General features: G+C 43.2%; 2 protein-coding genes across 6 annotated transcripts in view; one reads left to right on the top strand and one right to left on the bottom strand.

The window, feature by feature from the left end:
* evla (Enah/Vasp-like a) overlaps positions 1 to 11,457 on the top strand; it is a 39,033-nt gene extending 27,576 nt beyond the window's left edge. Inside the window, exons 4-13 of one of the 3 annotated variants that reach the window (XM_037071799.1) lie at positions 4,117 to 4,174; positions 4,326 to 4,384; positions 8,315 to 8,565; positions 8,673 to 8,788; positions 8,960 to 8,987; positions 9,094 to 9,130; positions 9,264 to 9,324; positions 9,564 to 9,621; positions 9,709 to 9,766; positions 9,968 to 11,457. In XM_037071799.1, the coding sequence (XP_036927694.1) occupies positions 4,117 to 4,174; positions 4,326 to 4,384; positions 8,315 to 8,565; positions 8,673 to 8,788; positions 8,960 to 8,987; positions 9,094 to 9,130; positions 9,264 to 9,324; positions 9,564 to 9,621; positions 9,709 to 9,766; positions 9,968 to 10,005 (764 nt within the window). In that variant the 3' untranslated portion in view covers positions 10,006 to 11,457. The other 2 variants (XM_037071797.1, XM_037071798.1) reach the window with 2 other exon arrangements.
* A 320-nt stretch (positions 11,458 to 11,777) lies between these two features.
* On the bottom strand, positions 11,778 to 19,123 carry degs2 (delta(4)-desaturase, sphingolipid 2). Of its 3 annotated transcripts, none has more exons than XM_037071800.1 (4): positions 18,977 to 19,123; positions 18,115 to 18,206; positions 14,475 to 15,217; positions 11,778 to 13,667 (listed from the first exon to the last, which is right to left on the bottom strand). In XM_037071800.1, exons 1-4 carry the CDS (start codon positions 19,012 to 19,014, stop codon positions 13,524 to 13,526), a joined length of 1,017 nt encoding a protein of 338 aa, XP_036927695.1. In that variant the 5' UTR covers positions 19,015 to 19,123; the 3' UTR covers positions 11,778 to 13,523. The 3 variants fall into 3 exon arrangements, with proteins under 3 accessions (XP_036927695.1, XP_036927696.1, XP_036927697.1); XM_037071801.1 differs by having other exon boundaries at positions 18,973 to 19,082; XM_037071802.1 differs by lacking the exon at positions 18,115 to 18,206 and having other exon boundaries at positions 18,973 to 19,094.
* Positions 19,124 to 19,688: the final 565 nt, after the last annotated feature.

Raw genomic sequence — 19,688 nt, 5'->3', positions numbered from 1 at the left:
GTTGGAGTTGTGTACTGCAGCTGCTCTCTGCACACTGAGCCAAACAATAACAACAATAGCAGGGCTGGGTCGGTTGATGACTGATGACTTTTCGCCTTTCAAAGATGATTTATTCCATTTTCACTGCAATACAATGCTTTTCATCCCCTTCTAAAGTCAAACATAACAGCTGTGTGTAGCAGGAATGCAGAATAATTAGAGACATTTGGTTAAACAGACAGATTTGTAGTTTTTTCTGGTTTGTTTTTTTTCTTAAACATTGAAATACATTATGAACCCTAACAGTTTAAAGCCAAACTTACGCCTACTCTTAGTTTAGTAAATAGCATCTGACCCACTCTGGTTACAAGCTACTTATAAGTTGTGTGTGTGTGTGTGTGTGTGTGTGTGTGTGTGTGCATGTAAGTAAGTAAGATACTGAGAGAGAATATTTGTGAGTGTTTAAGTGCCGTGTCATCCCATCCTTGCTTTCCCATTGGTGGTTAAAATATCCCGTATGGAGCCTGGATGTCGAAGCCCACCGTGCTCACATGGCAGCCCTCCTTTTTTTGGGTGCATTCAGATGTGGGATGATGGGCCTCGTCATGCAAGGCAAAAGTTCCTCCGTCCGTGGAAAATACCTCCTCGCTTATTCGACCACGTTCTTTACGCTGTTTCGTGCCGGAAGAAGTCACATACGGTAGCCACAGAAGACACATCTCATGGTTCACATCATGCGGACTCCAGAGATTTCACCTGGTGTCCTCAGAAGGGTGTCCTCTGCCATCATCATCCTCAGTAAGTGCTGTGCTGTAGAGAATTGTGTCCGCTAGCCGTGCTTGGTTCCATGGTAACGTGACGTTGAGCACCACACTGTGAAATGGAGAGAGGGGTGTAGGTGGCTCTGCATTGTGCTGTTAACAGTGGTGGACAATAACAGAGTACATTTAACCAAGGATTCATCTTACAAAGAGCTGTGGGGAGGACACATATTTTACTTGAGTCCTTGAGAAGGAGAGCCTGAAAATCGGTTGCAATCAGGAGATTTACCAGTCTGTAACAAACACATTGCAGCTCAAACTTGTGATGGGCGACGCTAAACTACACTAGTAGCCTTATTGTCAGGGGTTTGAGACTCAAAAGGGGGTATTACCACAGACAGAATAAAAGTCAGTGAACACTTTGAGTTTATCTCAAAGTGATCATGTCAAAGACAGATCAAAGAAAAAAGTGAAGGAGAACAAGAGGGAGGAATAATTGATTTTTTCTTTCTTTTCTTTTTGTTACGTCAAGACAACTCACACACACACACACACACACACACACACACACACACACACACTGGTCTCCTGAGCTCCCATAAAGTGCTTACAAGCCTGATCAGGCCCTCTCATCCCCTGAGCCTTCCTGTACTCTGACCTTCACCATGGCAATCAACAGTCAGCAGTGGAGACACACACACACACGCGTGCACATACGCACAGATACACCTGGGGTGCTAATCGTCACCTCCACATCGACTTCATTAATGTCTGCGGAAAGGTGTTGATAAAGTGCCGGGTCCTGTTTTTAAGAATGAATCCCTGAAGTCTCACATGAAGAAATACATAATGGAGGTAGACTGGGGAATACATTGTGTTTTAGTATCTGTGTCTTTATATTCTTCAATCCTTTCTTGACGATTTATCTTTATGCAACATTGCTGCTGGTGCAAACTAATACAACATTTACAAAACAAGTTGTCTTGCTGATGCCTAAACAGAAAGTGTGCATTTACGAAACCTGCACACCTTTCCACCGCATCCATCAGCTCCCTCTTAGAGCATCAGAAATAAGTTCTTAATATGCTTAATCTAGCCTGATCAAAGCAGTTAATCATTATTTCAATGTCCTCTAGTCTTGCACAGAGAGAGGGGGACTTTCTCTCAGGATATTTGCTAAATTTAATGTGCAGCTTTGCCAGCTGAGCGCATAATTACCATGAGCCAACAAGCAGAGTTCAGAGGAGTGTCAGGGAGCAAGGAAACAAGACGTGTTTCAGGCTGCGCGTCGTCTCTCTGTGCTTTATAGTCGCAATGCAATAAAAGAAATGTACCAACCAGGTCGGCTGTCGCAGTATGTCATTATCAGCAAGTGATACTTCATTTAGCAAGCTTGGTCTGAAGATTTTGAGGTAATAGGCAAAAAAAAAACTCCATTAGACATTGATGGAAGGGGCACATCTGATGCAAAATTACATTGAAGGGAAAATATAGAAGGCTCAGGTGAAAATCCCAAGTAGTTATAATCATCATTTTCAGCCCTCACTCTGATCCCAATTGTGTTTTTCAAATTGCACTCTGAAGCCACAGCTCTGTTTTGTGTTGATTGCCCCCATGGCCCTGCCCGCCTGCCAGCCACCCCCATGCTCCAGACACCGTCAACAGAAATATCACCCGTGGGTGTTGTTGATGTCACGATGGGCGTTGAAGTTTAATGACTGGTATTCTGGTGATATGTGATCAGCGCTCTCCCTGATGCCGCCTGTTAATAGCGCGCCCCAGAATGAGGCTCTAACTCTGTCTCTCAGCTGGGGGGTGGGAGGCTGAACGCTGTCTGTAGTTGGTCAACAAGCAAAGTGCTAAACTGAGATGATCATGGGGCTGACGGGAACTTCATGAAACAATGTTGATGACTCACCCTTTATTGACGGAACGCAATTGCAAACTAATCCCGTCTATAATTATGCTGGAGCTTGTGTTGAATTCATATTTGCGGGATGTTTTCTTCAGCTCTCGTTGCTTAATTTCTGCTGTGGTTTACAGTTGGAATTCCTGTGGCTGGCAGCATGTTGAGCAAATCACATTATAAACAGCTTGTTGGCTCTCGGGGGCAAAAGTGCCTCACATGATGCCGGCTGTGCTCTGTTCATTCAGTAAACACAGCTTCCTGCACTCTCTGCGCTGACTGTTTTTTTATCTGAAGATTATAATGATGATGGCTTGTTTACAGATGGAATTCTATCTCACAGTGAATCTCTATTGAATTCATACATACCATACAGAGAGACTGGAAGATGTCACTGACTTTGAACAAGATGCAACAACACACTTTAGTATATGTAATACTTACAGGACATTAAAACTACTGTTCTAAGCTGTGAGATGAAGAAATTCACAGCATTTTCACCACTGGTAAACAATTTTCATTGTACAGTAATCAGCAGTGGGAGGGGATGTATTTAGAAGAATGACCTAAATGTATCACTATTTCATGGGTTTCTTGTTCACCTAGAATCCCCTCTCTTCAGTCCCACACAACAGAGAGGGTGCTGGGGCAGAAGGGGTTTACCCATTAAAAATGTTAGTTTAGTCTGCATGACATATTGATTCTTATCTGATTGAGGTTTGTAAGAATCTGAGCCTCGATAATGGCTCTGAAACAAAAGGGACCAATGGAGTCAGCTTGCTAGTCGTGGGTGAATAAAATGGACCCGGCCCATCCCCCCCTGCCTACTGACAGTAATGTTGAGGAACCTTTTCTGTTGAAATTTTGTTGGATTTCCGGGACTGTTCTTGTCTGACAACACACTGGTGGACTAGGGTTGTCCAGAGCAGGGCTAGGGCTGTCCAAGGTGGGGCCTGGGGCCAAAGATGGCCCATCATAAGGTTTGATTTGCCCACCAGATGTTTCTTCTGAAAAAAAGAAAGTTGGGATCCTAGTGGCATCCTAGCACCTTTTTTTACAGTGCAGTATGTGCTTACCTGGTCCAGAGCAGCCTTGATCCAGACTTTTGAATCCATCCACTCCACTGAGTTGACCGATTTTTATCAACGGCATAAATCAACGGTTCTGTCAGTAGTCAGGCAACCAATACAAGGAATGAACAGATAAAAAGCAGAGGTACTAATGTTCAGGAGGTGGTCTTTTCAGAAAAGAGAAATACAGAGTGAATACAAAAAGGAAGGAAGACGAGTTTAGAAAAATAAGATACGAAATGAAGAGCAGGAGAGGAACTTTAAAGGGATGGAGGTTTGAGTGGCACCAGGGCCTCACTGACGGGCTCCTTTCCTTATAAAAAGCTTGTCTTGTGTGTAGATCGCTACTGTTTTTTATTGCTTTCATGGAGTTTAACTTTTTCCAACTTGTGTCTTTCAGGTCCAGTCGTCCAGCGCCAAAATGGGCCCTCTTCAGAGGAAAGCGAGGCGCAGAGGAGGTAGGATTTACCAACAGCAGCATGCAAGAGAAGCAAAGGCTTAATTTAAGGACAGCGCAGCCATCAGCGTTCCTGTGTGTTATTCATTAATAATGAACAGAAAGGCGGTCATTCTACAGTTAAAGAGCAGTGAAATGCTTTCAATTCATAGGATGATGGAGCAGCATCAGATGGTGCACAAGGAGAGGGAGCGACGAACATCAGGATCAGGTGAGGCTTGAACAAACACACCCACACCCAGCTGTATGAACACACACGCACAACACACACACCACACGCTCTTGTTTTACACGCTGCTCTGGAGACCAAAATGAATACAGGGGCTGGCATAGCGTTTGCTCCTAGCTACACAAACACTTTAGACAAAAGCTGCCATAGCACACTCTGCAGGGGAGCAAATGGATGTTTGCTCCGCTTTTGTTGTGTTTGTAATGAGGGAAGTTATCAGTGTTGGGTCAGGCACAGCACACTTTACTTTCCCGCGGCAAACAAGTGACCTCAGCTCTAACACATACCACAGATTCCACTCTCTGACACGGTAGGTTTCCTGGAGGTAAACAGGTTCTTCCTCGATGTGTGTTAGTGTCTCCCGTCTTAGTTCCGACCACTGCTCCCTCCCAGTCTGTACGCCCTTATGCTTTTTTATCCATGCACACATATAAATGTTCAAGTCTGCCCCCCCCCACCCCCAGTAAAAGCACATACAGACTTAAACATCCTCCTGTGTCCCTGCTGTCAGTGGCGCTATCAGTACCTCCCTGTCCCTGCAACATGCTCTACTGCCATCTCTTTCTTCCAGCTACTGTTGGGGGGAAATGCCATATGCTTCTGACCATGGCTCAGTCATGTTGCATTCTGCTGCTTGTTCTTTTTATGATATTTTGATTCTTTCTTATTTGCTACTGGCTTCCGTTTTTTGGATTGCTCCTGATTTTCTCATCTTTACTTGCTTGGTTTGCTCAGTTGTTGGTTGCTTTTCATTCTTCTCACGTTTTTCTCTTTTCTGTTTTCCTTTGTTTGTTGCCCTCCTTCGTCCCTCCTCTTCGTCTGCATCTCCTCTCGCTCTCTCTCTCTCTCTCTCGCTCTCTCTCTATCTCTGTCTATCTCTTTCTGCCCGTCACAGTCGTTTCCACTCTCCAATATAAAGTCTCCACCCCTCCCATCCACCCAGACACTCCTCCTGAGTACAGACAGTACAGGGCTAGCACACTGCCACCCTCCTACGTCCGCGTGGCCTCCTCCTCTCCTCCCTCCTCCGCCTCCTCCTCTCCCTCTCAGGAGAAAGAGGCGGGGGCTGCTAGGGACAAGGCCCAGCTCTCCTCCCAGCTCTCCACCTCGCTCGCCTCAGCCTTTTCCCCAGTCCAGGCAGGAGTGACCACCCAGGGCCGACAGGTCCGTCAGATCCCCCTGTCACCTCCCACAGCAGCCCGCCACCTCCACCTTCAGCAGCAGCTCCAGCAACAAGACATCATGCTCCCCCCTAAACACGGCACCTGGTCTGCCTCACATTTGCAACAAATGTACGCCCAGTATCCCCAGTCTGCCTCCCCTCCCGTTATGATGGCTATGCCCGTGAGGCAGGGTATGCCCCCGCAGCCTGTCCTCCCGATGGCTCACCCCCTTCCTCCCTTAAACGCTAGAATGAAGCCCCCACCTCTTGACCCCAGCACAGTGACAGGCCCTCACCAGTATCCCCCGCACCAGCCCCACCCTCACTCCAACGGCCAGCCAGACGACTCCTACTCTCCTCACTCGCAGCATCTGCCACTCACCCCGCAGTACTGCGAGGCCGTCCCCCTGCCTCCCCTAACTGCCCCAGGCCCCACCCCCAGCCAGCAGCCCCCATACGCATCCACCTTCCACCCTCAGCAGCAACAGCATCCGCAACAACAGCAACATCAGCAGCAGCAGATGTACTACCAGCAGGCCCAGCCCCCCACCACCACTTCCTCCTCCTCCTCCTCACCCCCCTCTTACACTGCCATGTCTGACGGGGGCTCGCCCAAGAAGACCCCCTCCCCCGTCCCCCAGCAGGCCCCCATGGCCAGCAGCAGTAAGTATGAGGAGGAGAGAGGAGGAGGTAGTCTCTCAGCAGAGGGATGTTATGTGTACACTGTGTCTGCGTGAGTGTGTGAGTGTTAATATATGTGTGCAAATGTGTGTGAACGCCCCTCACATATAATGTTACACATGAAAAACAGACGTGTCGTAAGCCCACAATAACGACAGGGTGAGCACATGAAGTTTTGTGACTGAAGTGTAATTTTCTTCAAAAATTTCTTCTTTATCTAATTTGAACAAAAAAAAAAACATGTTGGAAGCGTAGAACTCATTCTACCATTTCAGCACACAGCACTCTACCAGTGCAGCAGGACAATCGGCCTTTGACTTGTCGCAGCAGGAAGTGCACCAAGGTTGCTGATAACATTAGCCACGACTTTGTTTAATTTCAGTGTTGCAGAAAGATGTGACAGAGTGACACTTAACCGACATGGCCCTTCAACTGAAGCAGCCAAACAGACATCAGTAGTTTCATTATGTATGCCTGTGCTTCTCCTACTGTGACTCGTCAAAATGTCTCCTATGCAAATAGCCTAAAACACTAAATGTACAAGCAGGTAACCAAGGAGTTCTTATAACCCAGTAACCCAAATGTCACACTGCTGTCTACCTGGTTGCAAGTCCCTTAAAACATAGAGAATCTGAAAAATTGTTAGTGTTTCACTGCTTCCTGGTTTACCTACAACTGAAAAGACAATAGTGATATTCAGGAAGGACACTGAGCCAAATTTTAACGTAAAACAACATATTTGATTGCCTCTTACCTCACGTTAGACAACAGCTAATGTTAGCATTCAACCACTTCCTGGAAAAAAAAACACAAACCTGGAAGCAAAATGCACTGAATGTCATTGAACAGTAATGCTAATGAGTATATGGTGGACTACATACGTAAGTATATTATATGCTGTCTTGAACTATGACCAAATGTCCTCCAGAATTTCATTATTCAACATCTTCTCAGTTGATCAAACAGGATGTAGTGAAATTGTAACAAACTGTGAGTCTCCTGGTTATTATATGAACCTGGAGCATGACAGCATGACATTGTGTCAGCATTTGAGCTTTCTATCCTTAGTCTGCCTGAGAAAAATGGTCGCCGAGTGAATATGTGCCATCAGTCGCAAACAACGGCAAGTAAATAACTGCGATTAGAAATATCCACAATTTATGCACTGTTCACCTGATGGATGCAAACACCCTCAAATTAAAGCCCAAAGTCAGCATTTATATTACATCTCAGTCATTATTTCAAGTCAAATCACTATTCTCAAACTCAAATATGAGATAGACCTTTTTTTACATCGGCCTGACCAGGATTTTGCTAAATTTCCATGAATTTTAAGGATAACTGCACTCGTATTAACACTGCTGGAGTCATTATTGACACTTTAAAAACAAATAATACAGCAGAACCAGATATCACCATTTTTATCCCATGCATTCTTCTTCCTTTTAAAACCTGGCGCCTACATAACCCACAATGCAACTCACCCACGGAGTGACATCACTGGAGGTGATTTTTAAGATTATATTTAGCTTCCTCTGGAGCCAAAAAAAGGCTTCATACTACTCACAGAAGCAGCAGCGCTCCCAGAGACCCATAAACACACTTTGATGTGTAAAATTCCTGAAATTATCCCTTGAATATGTAGGATAAGGATAAGGATAATATGCAGGTTTAAGCAGTTTGTTGCTTTAAGGCGTCTTGGTTGTTTGAGTTTCCCACATGCAATTACAGAATCACCGGCAAGCTAGAATTCTTAAACTGCCCCCATTTGAATTTTTTTTTTACCATGAGACATTAATATTACTTTCATGCTGCACTAAAATGAATTAAAAATCAATGAATGCCTGTAAAGTAGAAAATATCAAAACCTTAGCTTATCCAGTATACTCACCATATATCCAATATCCTTCTCAACATGAAAACATGTGGCCCAGCAGCCAGCAGTCGTGCAAGTAGAAATTATTAGTGCACATCATTCCTCAGACGGTCTCCCCACAACCTTCCAAGGGGCACAAAAGGTAAATGAACCTGTGCAGCCATTAACCAGTATCGAACTCTGCCCCTCCCAGGCCCCCCTGTCTCTGCAGGTCACCCAGCTATGCTCTCTGTGGCACCTCCGGCTGCAGTTCCAGCACCCATGGCTGGTCCTCCAGCCCCCCCGCCACCGCCGGGTCCCCCACCCCCAATGGCAGTGCCCCCACCCATGCCCCCTCCACTGCCCACTGGCGGAGGGCCTCCTGGGGGTCCGCCTGGGGCCCAGCACCAACCCTCAGGACTGGCTGCAGCACTGGCTGGAGCCAAACTACGTAAAGTTCATAGGGTGAGCCTCCGTGGTTAAAGGTCCTCTCTGTCTGGTTATAATATTGGTGTGGGTAAGAAACCCCCCACAGCAAAAGCCTGAAACCCATTTTCTGATGCGTTCTCCAGGATGAGAGCAGTCCGCCAGGGTCTGGTGGCAAAAGTGACTCCAACCGGTCTAGTGGTGGCAGTGGTGGTGGTGGGGAGGGGCTGATGCAGGAGATGAATGCCTTACTCGCTCGCAGGTGAAACGGTCACACACAAATGCACACCCCTCACCTTTCCCTTAAAATCAGTCATGGAAACAGAAGAGAACACCTGAAAACTCCTGTATATAAACTATATAACATATTATACCAACACCTCTGTATGTGCGTCTCACTGTTCGCTCATGTGCTCATTTCTCTCTCTCATAGACGGAAAGCTTCAGAGAAACCCGATGAGGTAAGTTTGTGTCTTAGAGCAAAACATTTACATTTGTGAAATATTTAATGTTAGATGTAAGATTGATAACACTCCCATGTTTGAACGGTCTCTTCCTCTCCTGCAGGACGACTCTGGCGGTCGAGGTCAGCAGAACTCAACAGGTACAGAACAGCCTGCGCATCAGATCATTACATAACACAGCTCTAAAAACATGCAAATCTTCTGCTTTGCATCACAGCCTACTGTTTCAGAGCTGTTTTCTTTGAAGCAATTTATTCCCTTCCCCCTCTCCAGATGCTGTGAAGAAGCCATGGGAGCGATCCAACTCTGCGGATAAGTCCTCACTGGTGTCCAGGTCTGTAGATAAGAGGAGGGGTGACGGAAAGTGTTGTCCAAATAATAACAAGCAAACCTCAGTAGCTGCAGGGATTTCAGGATCACACTCATCTTCAAGTGCAGAAATGTCGTGGTTACGTGTGACAGAAAGCCCTTTTAATGACACATAATCCTTAAATGTGTGGCACAATACTCATCCGTTGAGTAAAAAGGCTCAGCCACTTTTATACTCAACCAGTTTATCCGTTTGCGTTGCAGAGTGAGACCCATCGGCAGCACTAGTGAATCAGACACAGAGTTTGACAGGATGAAACAGGTTGGTATAAAAGTGCTCTATTTACAGAAGGGATTGTGTAGCAGTGTACCCGTCCTGTGAACTCATGAGCGCCTCGTTGCTTTGCAGGAAATTTTGGATGAAGTCGTACGCGAGTTGCATAAGGTGAAAGACGAAATCATTAACGGTAAGCAAAGTTCAACTGCATTATGCGGGGAGCACAATCATTAGTTTAATCGTTAGTCTGTCGCACACAGCGGCTTTTACAACTCGCCGGCAGTAAAATTTTACTATTCTGAGTGAAATCCCAACATAGAAAAATAGAAGTCGTGAGTAATTTTCCCCCCACACTTTGTCAACGATTTCCAAATTTGCCCTTGTCTTGCAGCCATCAGACAAGAAATCGGCAGAATCAGTACATCCTAATCTCATCCGAGCAACGGTAGGAGGAGAGCGAGAGGAGGAGCTGGAGGAGGATGGACATGCAGATGCACAGACACGAGGACCGGGGGAATGTTCTCTCAATGTTTCTGTGACCTCGCCACGCCACGATGCAAGTTTGCAGAGATGTTGTGCCAACAAGAGAAGAAGTGAGGGAGGAGCAGAGGGATGATAAAGAAGGTCTAAAAAGGGACTGATGAACTCTAAAAGAGAGGATGGAGGATATTGTGAAAGATGATTCGAGCGATGGACGGACGGACATTCGTGCTGAGTTTGGTGTTGTGGTCCTCTCTGTGCACCTATAGACTCAGTCAGCCCGGTGTTGCAACTCTTTGTTCTCTGTTCAGTCCAAGTCTTAAGAAGAAAATATTTTTGTTTTCTAAGTTTTTACTGTTTTATTATTTAAAAACTGTGGTGATAACGATGATGCTGTTGATGACAATGAGTATTTTATTGATATTATAGAAGGAAAAAGGAATCTTGCACACCATTTATGTCAGCCTTTAATATTTTCTATTATGATTTTTTTTTGTTTGTTTGTTTAGTTTAGCCCTGACCGATTCGACAGTAACAAGCACAATATGGGTACGACGGTGCTGCAGACTCACCTGCCCTCGACTGGAATATTTAAAAAAAAAAAAAAAAAAAAAAAAAAAACAGGCTTTTTATGACCTTATTCATACTGGTGTTGTGTGTCTAACCTTTTCTCTCCAGAGACGCTTGAAAACATGTTAATGTTGGAGCCACAATTAGCCACTTAACAACCTCTTTTCTCCACAAGGACATCAAAAATGAGCGATCGGATTTTTCCTTTTTTGGGGGGCAATTAATTGAATTACACAGTAACAGTCTGCTCTACAACTCCAGTGTGACCGAGGTACACGTTTCTCTCCACCTGTTCAGATGTGCGAGGATCATTTAAAACTTGGGGATCATTCACCAAACAGGCCGATAACTGTAAATGTGCCACCTGGTTTTGCCTAGATATAACAATGTAGTACTCTCTATTAGTCATCCTATGCTTTGTTAACCTCCCAAGTATGCATGAAACCCCTCATCTCTATGAATCAGTTGTTTTTGGTTTTTTCTTTTGGTTTAAAAAAAAAAAAACAAAAAAAACTACAAACGGTGGTACATTTATTATAGTGGTTTGTTTCCATGAAGATTCCCCTTTTTCTATATATGAGATGTTGAACTTGATGATGGTAGCAATGTGAAAATAATAAACGACGGGGGGGGCGGTTGCTCTGGCAATATGCAAATCTTACCTAGACAAGAATGTGCAGAAAGTGAATGGTAGGCCTATGTGATGGTAGCTAAATGTGTCTTTGCAGGAAGGATTTGGTTGAATATCGGTTGTTGCATTCTATCCACTCTGTCCGCTCTCAACTACGTTCTGATTTAAAAAGCTGGAAGTAAATTCATTCAAACAAAACATGAGCCTGTGTCGACCATCTGCGCAATATCCTGTGTGTGTGTGTGTGTGCGTGTGTGTTCCTTTGAGATTTGGTACATGTGGAAAGCTTAAATGGTTTTCAGCTCAAAGCTACTACAAAGAAATGTTCTTCCTTTTCGTAACTTTTCGGTGACAGGCAGTAAGAGACTGACCAGAATAACTATGAAGAAATAGCCATTTCTCTTGCTGATGGTCTCAGTTGCTTATGTAGCTCATAAAAAGGCCCCAGTGTTCATAGATTGTTGGTTGACAGAAAAAAAAACAGACATGAAGAAGGAAATGAAGAACCAGGGACAAACAATTTCTTCTTATATAAAGATCTTTTTTACTAATTTTATATATAGTGCAGTCATTTAAATATAATAACAGATCAAGGTGATCAATCACAACAAAAAGATATGGTCAAGTGGGTGGACAGAATAACAAAAACACAGTACAAAACAATAGCTCTGCTGTAAATTCCAAATTCGTAAAGCTTCAGAGGGTTTTATTCACAGGGGTTGTCCTGTGTTTTGTGGTGTCAAAAGACTGGGGACTCTTTGCTAAAGCCGTTTTCTTCTGTTTGGCCAACATCAACATGATTTCCTTTTCCTCACCTCAATACCTCTCACTTTGGATTTTTGGTTTTTGATGCAACAGCATGTGAGGCTGTGAATATTTGGCCCATCTGTTCACATTTTCTTGGCTTGCCATGGACACTCCCAACATTCCCCAATTTTTCTCGCATTTGTCCTTCCAAAAGTGGGACGCAGGTGATTTAGAGTGGCTGCTTGAATTGGTGGTGCATCAGTAATGCACAGAAATGATAAACTCATGATGACAAAGGCCAAATAAAGGGAAAATTGTGTGAGCAAGGAGAACCACTCTCACAAAACATTAACTGAAAAGCCGCATTTCCAACCTTTGGAGGTAGTTACAATATTCCTCCCCTCCAAGAGGCCAGAGTCTAAATTGACTTTGACAGGGACTTTGGAGGTGGGGTTTCTGGTGTTGTACATTTGGTAAAGTTCTCACAGAAGTTAATTTCAGCCACCATTTCTTAAAAAGTAGTTTGTTGTTAAATAATTTCTTCACTGTGCTTTAACAAATCCAAAGAGTTGCAGAAAAAAAGGCACTTATGGCCACTTTTTCAGACGTCAGCAGACTAATTTGCCTCATCTTCTAATTTGCCTCACCTTTGTGGGTCTTAAGACTTTGGAGAAAATGCAGACAACAACATTGCTGGAGGAACCTTGAAAATAAGCTCCTGGGACTGAATGTTCCAGAGACTAATAGTTTCAGATACTTGTGGTGGAAAAGCAGCTAAGAGACATAATGGAGTGTTGGTTGAGGAAGATGAAACAACCTTTTAGTTAGGTAAAAAAAAAAAAAGAAAAAAAAAAAAAAGACTTAGTAAGACTTAATGGAATTTTCTAAAGAACAACTTTTTTTGCATTGTAAGGTGTTTCTGTTGTTTTGTCCACTCCCTGTAGATGTAATCAAACAGCTCATGGCACAAATGGCCCTGTGAACAAGCAGAATGTGACGTCATGCGAGAAAAAAAGCTCTTCTTACTGAAAGGTAAGTTTCAATGCTCATATTCCACCTCAGCACTGTTCTGAATGATAGCTGTGAAATTGTAATTAACTGGAGAGTCTTTGTGAGCGCCGATCGTCCCATTCTCAAACTCTTAATAAGCCTGAGGTGATGCTTGTAGGCAGGAAAAGGAGACCACAGAACCAGTGACTTCATGAAAATGTATGCGACCATAATCCTATAATAAGGAGTTTTTATCTGTTGAATACTATCATTTGTTGTCTCTGACTGCAGGGAAGGAGATATTATCTTTTAATCATAATTTTGCCTTCTGGATATATGGGTCATCACTGTTTCTGAGTTCTCTTTCCTGACTGACTTGAGATGGTAGAAATGTGACCTTACAGTGACAACCACAAACAAAAAAACAGCACATTAACTATCAAATAGATGAGACTTCATAGATGTCTGTAGATTTTTAACAACTGAAACAAACATTCTTGTTATAATGGAAACGCAATCAGTCACAGATCTACTCCTTCTTGCTTATCTTGTACGTCCGTTTGATTCTGGCGTAGGGGCCGATGCTGTCGTCAAACACAAAGTCCCATAAGACCCGGGTCCAGGAAGTGTGCTGGGGCAGGGAGTCGTAATATTCTGCTGCGATTTGCTTGACCTGCCAATGAATAGAAAATATCAGGGGTGAGAAAGAAAACAGTCTATAAACTACATGATGTACATATACACATGACATCTAAATTACAGAAAAGAAAACAAATTAAATATGCCTGCAGAGACAAAAAAGGCTGATGGGAGACAATTCACTGCTCTGTTCAACAAAGACATTATAATGCAAAGTGTCTTTTTTTAACAGAGACCTATTCTGCTAGTTTGCACCTACAGAATCTCCTCTCTCCCACAGAAAAAATGATAGTCGCACCTTTAATTCTGTGACATCACTCTACATCACTGTGTCACACATTTGCATTTATGCTTGGTGGCTAGTTTGTCATGTAAGAATTGATTTTGCACAGCTAAAAATGGAATGTTTCAGACGGGGGGTATACAGAGCTGTAACACTGGACAATTTGACTTGATTTGATCAAGAACAGGTCACACTCGCTTAAAAATTAGGTCAAAAAACAAAAGCATTTTCAAACAAAGTTTAACAAAAGCAGTCTGTCAAGTGACAGGCACTGAATGGCTCTCAGAATCTCATCATGCTCTAATGGTTCTAAAGAGCCAGCAGTTAATCAGTTGCAAAGCCCAGCTTTTCATCTGATAAATATTTGTCACTGATAGAAAGAAATGTCAAGCGGCAGTACTGATTTGTCTGAAAGATGGAGGAGGCCCCTTATCTGACCACACCTGGTGGTGATGCAAGTGTTCTCCACCGCTAAACCAATAATTGACTTGTGGGAAAAAAAAATGTGTTTACTTATTGGAAATGTAGTAGTGATTTTACACAGTAACACAGTCTCACCTGAGGTAGTTTACTGCCAGGTATGCTCGGGAAGTCGTGGTGCTCCATGTGATACCCGACATTGAAGGTGATTAAGTTCAGAGGTCCGTAGTAAGAATATGTCTCGTGTCCCTTCAGGAACATGTAATGCTCGGCTATAAAATGTCCAGAGATAGGATGCAGTCCCATACACAGGATAGAACCTGCAATTAGGTAAACAATGGGCTTCAGTCCCCAGAGATAGTAGATAATTAAGTCTACTGTGAGCTGAACAACTGCGTTCTGGATCTCCAGCTGACCCACCGGCTTAGGGTTCACCACCAGAGGGCGAAGGGCGTAGAAGAAGGGCTGGAGGAAGAGCCAGACGACCTTCCTGGCAGGAGTACAGAAGAACCATCCCTCAATGTCAGTAGGGATGTCAACATCAAGTTGGTCGCCACCCAGGTACCGATGGTGGTCAACGTGATACTTCTTAAAGGAGGCAGAGTAGGGCAACCCGATGGGCAGGTTTGCCCACATGGCAAACCAGCGGTTCCACTTGGCCAGCTTGTTTCCAAAGGCAACGTTGTGAGAGATGTCATGGATAGCCAGGGTCAGGGAGTGGTTGATGCATCCCCCGAAGGCGTAGGCCCAGAAGAAGATCCACTTCCAGGAGAGGTCGTGGACCAGGTAGCAGGCCAGGAGCTGGGTTAGGACCATGCCGGATACCACCCATTTCAGCTGGGGGTCCGGGCCCATCAGAGACTTGATCTCTGGATATTTGGCTGAGGAGAGAAGGAGACAGAAATGGGGATGGAAAGTAAGGAAAAAGGAAGCAGCAAGAGCAGAGGAGGTGTTGAAGAGGGAGAAAAAAAAACATCAATTTAATTTTTTGAACGAGTGAGTATGTAAAGAGAGTAAAGTAAAAAAAAGTTGTTTAACAGGACTCTGCCTTCGGGTGTTTTCAAAAGCTTGGTCTCATCTATTCACTGTGTAAATAGATAGTCAAGCGTGTCACGGTAGGAGCCTTTCTCCTGGGATGAGCCTGCTGACATAAGTCATTTTCTAATTGGATGAGGTGATGTTTTGATGAGGGACGTGAAACTCAGGGAGGGTTTAATCTACAATTTAATCTACAATTTAATCTATGCATCACAACATATGGGGTCTGGTTTGTTCTGCCTGCCACATCTTACAGCACACCAACTGTGAGAGATTTGAAGCAATCAAGTCATTTGTTGTTCCCAGGGGGTTCAGAAGCTCACCCTCACATGCATTGTTCCAGTGGAAAGTCATTTGCCATCGTGCGATAGCTCATGCAAATGTTGTGTGTTCACTTGCCTTCAGCTCACTTGTGTAATGACTGTATGTAAAAGGGGCTCTCCTTGGTAACATAAAGGTTGAAATCACCAGAGCCTAGAGCCATTCAACGGCATTTCTGCTGCATGTAGGTCTCCACTTTACTAACCAAAACCTTTTTATTCAGTTAATGTTTAACCATGAGGAATTCCCTCCTGCTCCCCTACAGTTGCTCATTTTAAAAACATCAATTTATCCAGATACAGCTCCAGCACAATATTTAGTTCATATTTTCATTTCTAGTGTGTCATTCGCTCATGGCATTTATAGCCATGATGCGCTGTACATCTTAACATGTCTGCAGTGTTGCCCACTCACAGGCTGTAAAGTTGAATCAATAACCAGACATCATAAAATCATCTGTTTAAACTGCATCAAGCCACGGAGCAGAACATGCTGTAAAAGCATCAGTGGATTTCACCTCAACCTCGTCAGAGAGGCAGAAAGTCACTTCATCAAACTTGTGGTCACACACTCAGCCCATTTAAGAACTCAGCCTCGACTTTCAACGTATTATTTCATATTTAACAAGCTGCAAGTAATATGATCAATAATCAGACACTACTGAAATCAATCATGTGACTAAGCCACAGTAAAGTCAGGCACTGATGTCCTGTGAATGTAGAGGGCAGAGTAATATAGAAGTTTTATGATGTGTGAATCAAGCCAGAACCAACAGGCTGCAGTTAAATCAATGAACCAGCCGTTCACCTCATGAAATGACTTGCCAATATCCTCCGCCCACCATTTTTTTTTTTTTTACATCTGGGTGAGAAGGTAGTCGCAATCAGACTGGAAAATAGGAGTCATCACATGATATCCTTTGTGATCCCTGTACACCACATGACATCAGGTGTAGAGGAAATTCACAGTGAGGAACAAGGCGGAGGGCGCATTAACCAGATCTTAACTATGGAGGGACATAAGTGAGCCGTGTATTGAAAGGCAATGAAAAAAAAAACGACAGTGACATCCATAACGCTTTTGATGGCATTGATAATGATACGGAAGATCCTTAGAAGTTATGGCATCCCCTCTCATATTGTAACCATCATGTGCACAGCACAATGGGAATGACCAACCCACTGACTTAGTGACAATCGAACTATCTCACATGACGATGTAAAAGGAAGTGAGGCTGAGCCACCTCTGACACCCACACTGGGCAAGGAGGATTAAATTAAAAACAAAACACTTTTAATAATTCAAGACTCTGCGGTATCAAACAACCCATCACCTGCAGGCATGTGACTGCCGGACAAAGCCAAGATCAAATATGCATCAACAGGTTAAGATCTTGTCAGTCTAAATGGTCTTAAAGGAACTACACGATACATCAGATGACAAAAGAGGACTGTTCTTGATGCATATTTGATATCCAAGAAAAAGTAAGAAAACAAGGAGGGTACAGTATTCTCTTGCATTCATGAACGAATGGCACCAGATGTGGTTTAAGGCAGTTTTGGTGATTCCTGACAAACCCCTCCTAAATCCCCTGACTCTAACAAAGCCTTCTAACTCCACGCGTAACATTGCATCGGTGTTTCGTCACGAGTTGGGAATGTGTCTTGTTACCTGGCAAGCCCCTGGTGCATTGTCAGCTGCACCTGCTATCAATGTGCTCTTATTGTCTGACAAGTCAAGGGGGTGAAAAAAAAAAACAAAAAAAAAAGATCACCAGGGGAAGATAGGTTTACACTGACAGAACAGGTTGTCACCCTCAGAGGGACCTTCAAGGAAATCTGAAATCACCTTCTATCTGATGGTGACTGTCGCATGCCTTTTGCTCTGGGTGGCTGAGTTCATTTAAGAAGGTACACTCCCAGTTTCTTAATAACAGGGATTTTTTTTTTTAACAAGGCCTAATGAAATGCTTAAAGTTTTGAAAGTTTGACTCAGCTGTGAAGCAATGTGAGAAACACTCCAATAATTCAGTACCCTTTATAAATATTAGTCTCCATATGTTTCACACCCATTTACCTTAAACATCTGCACTTTACAAGGGAGTGTCAAAGGACATTTCTACCTGCACTTCTTCAAAAGGACTGTGTAACTTCCATCAAACTTACTTATGCAAACTTGTGCTTAGCTTTATTTAAAAAAAAAAAAAAAAAATGCCACATTCCACATTTAACCGGCACAGACTGTTGACTATAGCTCGTTAAGCAACATCTAGTAAACAGGTTTAACCGGCTACGATTTTATAAGCAGGCTGCGGTCAGAGAAAAGCCCACGCTTCACCTTACAACACAAACTAGCCCGAGGTTCAGCTCAGAGATCAGATTTCCTCAAAATGGAATAATTTCATGTCATTTTTTCTCACCCAGGATTTCTTTTCTTCTCGAGGTGTGCGGCTGATCATTGTAGACCCATTCAAAGTCGTCTCTTCCACCTGTCTTCCCCATGACTCTGCCTCTGTGTGTGAGAGTGGGGAGAGCGTCTCTGTGGCGTTATGTGTCATCATACACAGTATCGGGGCACACCCACACGCGCAGGTTGTAGGCTGAAGGTGCAAGGTGTGATCACAAGCTCCTCCCCGAACCGGAGGGACGGACCAAGCCGGCTGTGGTGGTCACCTGCACAGGTGAGCGCAACTCTGCGCTCTCCTGCAGGCGAACAGCAGCTTCTTTAAATTCTTACTTTTAATGGAAAGGTTTACTGAGACTGCTGGCTGGTTTTTCTGTTGCATTTTTTTTTTCACTAAATCATGAATCTGTCGCATATCAGTGGAATTAGCATATAAGTGATGCCATGGCAGAGATAATATCCACATGAGAGAGGTTTCCTAATTCGCATGATAAATGTTCATATATAAATGAGCTCATACACATCATTTTTTTTCGTGTCGATTTATCGCCTCTTGCGTGTTTCAATAAAAAATGCAGGGCATCTGTTGGTTCCAGCTTCTGAAATGTAAGAATGTTTCTGCTTTTTTCTATTTCGTATCATTATAAATTGAAAATATTTTGGTTTTTTGACTGTATGCTCGGAATAAACCCCGCATTCTGAATGTGTTACCTTGGATTTTTGGTTTTGCACTTTTTTGTCACATTTTAAAGAGCAAGCAGTTAATGAACTACCTGCATTATTATTCATCAAAGAAAATAACTTATGCAACCTCAGTTTCCAATTAAACTTTAACAGTGATTTAATTAACTCAGTACATTTACTGGGTACTTACATACATTTTTGAAGCACTTGCAGTTTCCTTGAGTATTTCCATTTTTCTGCTATCAGTATGCTGTTTTTGTCTCACAGGGAAAACGATGACCAGAGGACGAACGTGTTGTAACACTCAGTGAGATTTTCGGGAAAACTGAAATTACCTTTTATCTGATGTGACAGTCACATGCCTTTTGCTCTGAGTGACTGAGTTCATTTAAGACTGTACAGTCCCAGTTTCTGTAAAGAAGGGACTTTTTTTTTATTACAAAACCACATGAAATGCTGAAAGTTTTGCAGCTACCCTTAGTCTGACTCAGCTGTGAAGCAATGGATTTTTGGATTGGACAATTGCACTTTCCTTGGGTATTTCCATTTATTTGCCACTGTACACTTTGACCTCACTCTTTTTAATTAAAGGACAATATAGAACTTGTAATTGATAACTTTAGCTACCAGTTACTTCATAGATTGCATGCTGCAACCTGGGCCAAAGTAGCACATATTATGTTTTTTTTAAAATTATCATTACTATTATTTATTTGATTACTAATTGCATTAAAAAGTTCCAGATAATCAAAAAAGGCTGATAATCGATCAAACCATATACAGTATATACATACATGTAAATATATGGATAATTTTACTATATTTTACTATATATGGATTATTTACTCTTGGACTCTTATTCAAGCAATGTACTTTTCACATGGGTGACTTTTACTTGTACTTGAG

The sequence above is a fragment of the Acanthopagrus latus genome, chromosome 16 (assembly GCF_904848185.1).
Source record: "Acanthopagrus latus isolate v.2019 chromosome 16, fAcaLat1.1, whole genome shotgun sequence".
NCBI classification, from domain to species: Eukaryota; Metazoa; Chordata; class Actinopteri; order Spariformes; family Sparidae; genus Acanthopagrus; species Acanthopagrus latus.
This window is presented reverse-complemented; position numbering and strand designations above follow the sequence as displayed.

Excerpts from the sequence above, each read along its gene's own strand:
- degs2 (XM_037071800.1), bottom strand. The coding sequence starts at position 19,014 with ATGGAAATACTCAAGGAAACTGCAAGTGCTTCAAAAAT. Across the intron at positions 18,207-18,976 it reads ACTGCAAGTGCTTCAAAAAT|AGGCAGAGTCATGGGGAAGA; the intron begins GTATGTAAGTAC and ends TCTCACACACAG. Across the intron at positions 15,218-18,114 it reads GAGAAGAAAAGAAATCCTGG|CCAAATATCCAGAGATCAAG; the intron begins GTGAGAAAAAAT and ends TTCTCTCCTCAG.